At 25.9% G+C, this 5,755-nt stretch overlaps 1 protein-coding gene across 20 annotated transcripts in view; it reads left to right on the top strand.

Moving 5' to 3' along the window:
• Nucleotides 1-3,424, top strand: part of LOC111686958 (serine/arginine repetitive matrix protein 2) — a 45,399-nt gene extending 41,975 nt beyond the window's left edge. For 8 of the 20 annotated variants that reach the window (XM_023449363.2, XM_046952649.1, XM_023449359.2 and 5 more), the window contains 2 exons: nt 2,595-2,690; nt 3,137-3,421. In XM_023449363.2, the coding sequence (XP_023305131.1) occupies nt 2,595-2,690; nt 3,137-3,281 (241 nt within the window). In that variant the 3' untranslated portion in view covers nt 3,282-3,421. Of the gene's footprint in view, nt 1-2,594; nt 2,691-2,774; nt 2,960-3,136 lie in introns of those variants that run through there. The other 12 variants (XM_023449354.2, XM_023449362.2, XM_023449361.2 and 9 more) reach the window with 8 other exon arrangements.
• Nucleotides 3,425-5,755: the final 2,331 nt, after the last annotated feature.

Below are 5,755 nucleotides of genomic sequence, written 5' to 3' on the forward strand. Positions count from 1 at the left end.
TAAATGCTCTATTATGTCAACAAAAATTGGTAAATCTTTGTTTTATAGAACTTTATTAGACACTGTTATGATCTGGCCTCATTTGACTCTAGCTCTCATACAAACTCCCCTTATAACACAATTAAATTCTAAATAAATAACTTCGAAGTAGACGTAAATTTCTCAACGAATATTTATAAGGATACGACCGTATTTACCCCTACTCCTCTATGAGCAGTCTTGTAGAAAATCTCTTTTTTAGCAATGAGTAAAAATATTCCTGTTTTAAGGTAAAAAATATGACCCAATGTCAGTCATACATAAAAATTGAATTTCTGGGTACATAAAACTAACTTGTGCAAAATTTCAACGATTGGTGTCTAATCAACATATCTAAGACTTTTCAAACCATATTCCTGGGGGCCAGTTGTATGGGAGCTAGGTGAAATCATGCCTTTTAGTTCATCCTTAAGGAGACTCACACCTATTGCTATCTAATTAACATATAGAATTGTTCAAACGATATTTCTGGGGACCACTTGCATGGGAACTAGTTGAAATCGTGTACCGATATCGTTTGTTTTACTACCAAACAATCATTATTAATAGAAATTATTTGTAGAAAATTTCAGCCTTTTAGTTCCACAAGTACAGAAGCTCATCATTTTATACTGAAAAATTTCATTGATAATATTTTATAATTAAAAAATAAAATTTTGTTTTTAAAAATATAAATACAAATAACGTTACTAAAATAATTTTCTGTTTCTGGCTTCACCTGTAATACTACAAAAAGTGATGACATGTTATTTTCCATTTTATATGACAATATAAGAGTTATTCATTGTTTTTATATCTTAAATAATTATAATTTTATAACGTATCAACACTATAGAAAGTGATGATAAGTTATTTAGTATTGTTATTTATGATAAATTTAATTGCGATATTAGTATTAAAAGCATTTTTCCAAAAATATTTTCTTAACAACTCTTTAATAAGAAAATATCAATAATGGATTTATAACCAAGTTGTGCCTTACTTTAGAAAAAAAGCAAACATAAACTTTTCTGGCTAAAGAGAATTAATGAATTTATTCTTCGTACTTGTAAAAAGTACGGGAACAGAAAAAAACTAAATTTTTCTTTCAATAAATAAAAAAATTCAAAAATTTTATTATGGCTAAAACCGACAAGTTCTGGCAAAGAGAAAACTATTATAATTTCTCAATTTTGTTCTCTTTTACAAATTCTGGTAAAAACCTGCAAACATGACAACTAAAGGAACACAGCTATAGTTTTTAAATATTTTAATATTCCTATATAACATTGCGAAAAAACATCTCCACACTTAAAAAAAGGGTCAAAAATAAAATTAAATTATATTTCCTGGGAAATTCGCACAAGTCATTTAAACATCATTTACATAAATATGTTATTATAAAGGCCTCAGCTTATTTTTATAAAATCGGTTGAGATTCAACTAAGTTACTGACTTATTAATGTTTAAACCAAAGTATAACAAGTAGTCCAACTCTCACATATAGGAAATTACTCTCCCACTCTCTGACCATTTTTAAGGATCGAATGCAAAATTGCAGTTATCCCCAAAAACTGCAATTTTTTAAATATTTTTAATGCACTTTTCATTTATAATTTTGTTTAATTTTTATGATCTGGAAAATTTTTTTTATTAATTTATTGAAAATTGTAATTTTTTATAAAACTCTGTGTGTTTAGAATGCACCAATACAAATACATTACTTTTTCACTAACACATGCTTAGAGTTAGGTACTGCTGTCAAAGAGTCGGTCTACTTGTTATACTTTGGCTTAAACTATCTACAAACTATGAGAGAAGTCGTTAGATTTTTATTTCATACTGCCAAAACAAAATAAAATAAAAATTGGTTTGATTATCAAAAAAAAAATCAAATTGAAAATATATTTTGTTTTTACACTATTAGAATTGAAAAAATTTCAAAGAAAAAACGTAAATTTTAATTTAGTTTCTGTTTTTATTTGAAATTTATTTCTATTTTCATAAAAAATCCAATCGTTTTGAAAATTTTTAAAAAATTTAAAAACATCATACGATTTTCAATTTTCTATCCGTATTTTCAGAATGTTTTATTACATTTTGTATTTACGGATGGGATCGTCTGAACGCAATATGTGATGAAACCATCGCACATTGAGAGAGAATATAGTAGAAAATTTGAAAGTCGAGAGCCATACGACGTCAAATTGAAATGATTCAAAAAACAAGCAGGTCGCATTAGATCAGGGATGTATTTTTATGTAAACACATACCAAAAACTGAAAGAACTGTTTTCATCTTACTTTGTTATAGTTTTATACCAATCGTGTAAAAACAAAAAATATAAATCATACGACTTTTATTCTCTTTTTCGTTATACGGATGGAATTTCATTTTACTTTTTTATTAGACTTTACCTAAGTAAAGTGTGATCGTATCCAGTGCCCTTTAATAGCAGTTAATATGAATGATGTAAAAATCTTGGGAATACAATGTGCAATATTTTCGAATATAATAACTTTGATATTTGCATAATCATCTCAGTGTATTTCAATATAATGTTTTCTAAATTGCAGCAGTAGTTTCGGTTCTTCACGTTCTGGTACCCGTTCTCCTTCAATACCTCGACGCCGTGGGTCTCCTAGTTTTTTGGATCGTCGCCGTATTACTAGGTAAAATTATGTAGAAGATTATTGTAAAAATATATATATTTTTATCCTTATTTTTTTTAATTTGTTTATTATTTTTTATTGTAGCAGATATTCATCAATTCGTGATCGAAGACATTAATTATTCAATGATTTATTAACAATATGATTTTGCTTATATGTTTTTTATTTAATTTAAACCATAAAATGCACAACATTTTAGAGCAGTTATGAGTTTTAATTCATTATTTGTATAATTAATAAATGAAAAATGCAGTATGTTTAAAAAATTATATTTTAATTTTTTTATACACAAAAATACTTTTTTTTAATTTGCTGTAGATATTAAGTTAAACATTTTATGTTCTCTTTTTAGTTATGTTGGTAAGTTTCGATCAATTTTTATTTCTTTAGAAACTTATACCGTAATTAAAAAAATAATTTTAATAAAACCATGTTTTTTGAAATAGCGCCCGAAAACGTCCTATACCATATCATCGCAAATTACCATCCGATGTTTCCAGCTGCTACTGTTCCAGTTGCTGTAGTCGTGATAGTTCTCCCCGATCCCGTTCACCTTCGCGCGATAGCCGAAGCCCTTCAAGAAATTTTTAATATTATGTCACTATTCAGTCACAATCTTCTCAATAAAAATTTAATTAATTGTTTTAAAAACTTTTAAGTCGACATTATTAACCACTAGATATAAATTTTTAAAAAATTACTTTCCTTGTCATTTAAATTTTAATTATTATATTTTATATCATTATTATACTTTGCATTTAATTTTGTAAAACTAATTATTTATGTAAATTTAAAATTTTACTTAATTTATTTAATTATCATTGATATTTTATAAAATACTCCTATTATAGTGCAATCATTTAATTATATTTCTAATTTTAATGTATTTATATTTTTATAAATTTTATTTTGAACAAAAAATATATCGATAATAAATCCATAAATTTGTTGCAATTTACATTATATTTTTGATTATACTGTTTCCAAACCATTGATAAAACCAACAAAAAAAACTCGGAGAGGCACTCATATAATTTTATAACAAACAATTGTGTGAGTGGAAATATACAGTTCGATTCTCATTTTTCGATTACGTTATTATCCGTCAATATTTTTCTTCATAATTTTGTATTATTATTACTATAAGTCTATACTCTTATAAAGTAAAAATAATTGCAAAATTAATAAGTGAAAAAATAAAAATACGTCTAAACGTTGATGTACTCCAATTTGATCTGTCAAAATAATAGCACCAATAAATTTATTTTTGGCAAAAAAGCAAAGTAGTGCATAACATTTTATTAAAACCCATTAAAATAAGGAAGCTGCTATTTGTATTATTAATTCTTAAATTCGACCTTTAAGAATTATAGCACTTGATTTAAAATAATAGACTATTTCGCGCACTGCAAGGAAGAAAGATGTGAAACAATAAAAAAAATAATTTCTAGAAGGAAAACATAATTTTGATAAGAAATATTGTTTAATACAAGTTATCTTACTAATTTAAATCGAAATTTCTGGACTTTAAAGCGCTAATTTTTGTTAAATGATTAGAGGCATAATGCTATAAATTAAAGTAACTCCAATTTTGTTGGGACTGGAAAAAAATTTAAAGATTTATCTGCAAGGAAGAAAGATGTGAAACAATAAAAAAAATAATTTCTAGAAGGAAAACATAATTTTGATAAGAAATATTGTTTAATACAAGTTATCTTACTAATTTAAATCGAAATTTCTGGACTTTAAAGCGCTTATTTTTGTTAAATGATTAGAGGCATAATGCTATAAATTAAAGTAACTCCAATTTTGTTGGGACTGGAAAAAAAATTGAAAGATTTATCTACAAAAAATGACTAAATCTATATCCAGATGACTATGAGAACACATTTGACATGTTAGCAGCTAAAGTAAAGTACTATTCTTAAAAATAAGGATGTAATAAAAATGTTAGAGTAGGTTAAAACACATTTAGATTAGCCAGTTGAAAACATTAAACATTGCTATTTGAGCAGACAGGTCCAAAATTAGTTTATTTTATAGGAAGGGTTCTTGATCTTATGTAAGAAGTCCTCCAAACTCAAAAAAAAGACCGCAAAATATGGCTATTTTAGTAATACGGTATTTTGACACTTTCCGTTCTATGATATAGCACCCATTAAGTATCTATCATTTAAGCATCGGAATATATAAAACAATTATATTGCCAAATGCATTTGATGATATTCAACCAATTTCGGTCATTAAATAATTCAAAGGCTGGACAATAAAAAGATATCTGAAATAAAACCAATCAACAATTATGATTTTTGGAGAACTGTGGAACAGGCATGGTTATCCGTTCCTCCAGGAAGTTGTCAGAATTTAGTTAATTAAATTAAAGGGCTTGGCTAGTCCTTCATTAACGTAGGGCAATGCAACCACAAGCTTATAATAATCCTTAAAGTTAATTTGACACAAAACTACTAAAATTATGAATTCTTTACTATACGTTTTTTAATAATTAAAAATTTTCCAAGAAAATGGTGCTATTATTCTGACAGCAGCTGTATGTAATGTATCACAATACTTTGCGACGAACTGCGACTGACAGCTGCGCAACGTAAAAAAGGTTATACCCAATCGATGCCTTGCCGAAGTATGAAAAACATATAATTTTGTTTATTTTAGTTATAATAATTTATTAATTCAAATGGAACAAAAATAATAATATAAATAAACAAATAATATAAAAAATAGATTTTGGTTTATTTGGTGAAATTTATTTTCCTTTACACGTTTATAAGTTCGAACCTTTTGTCTATGTATCAGCATCAATTACAATTAAAAAACTTTATTTCTTTAAATTTGTAATTTTTTACAACTACTTTAGACGAGTTGTAATTTTTTTCAGAAAAGTTGTAATAAATTTATTTATTTTATTTTTTCATTAAAACATAATTTTGATAAGAAATATTGTTTAATACAAGTTATCTTACTAATTTAAATCGAAATTTCTGGACTTTAAAGCGCTTATTTTTGTTAAATGATTAGAGGCATAATGCTATAAATTAAAGTAACTCCAA

The sequence above is a fragment of the Lucilia cuprina genome, chromosome 5 (genome assembly GCF_022045245.1).
Source record: "Lucilia cuprina isolate Lc7/37 chromosome 5, ASM2204524v1, whole genome shotgun sequence".
Taxonomy (NCBI): Eukaryota; Metazoa; Arthropoda; class Insecta; order Diptera; family Calliphoridae; genus Lucilia; species Lucilia cuprina.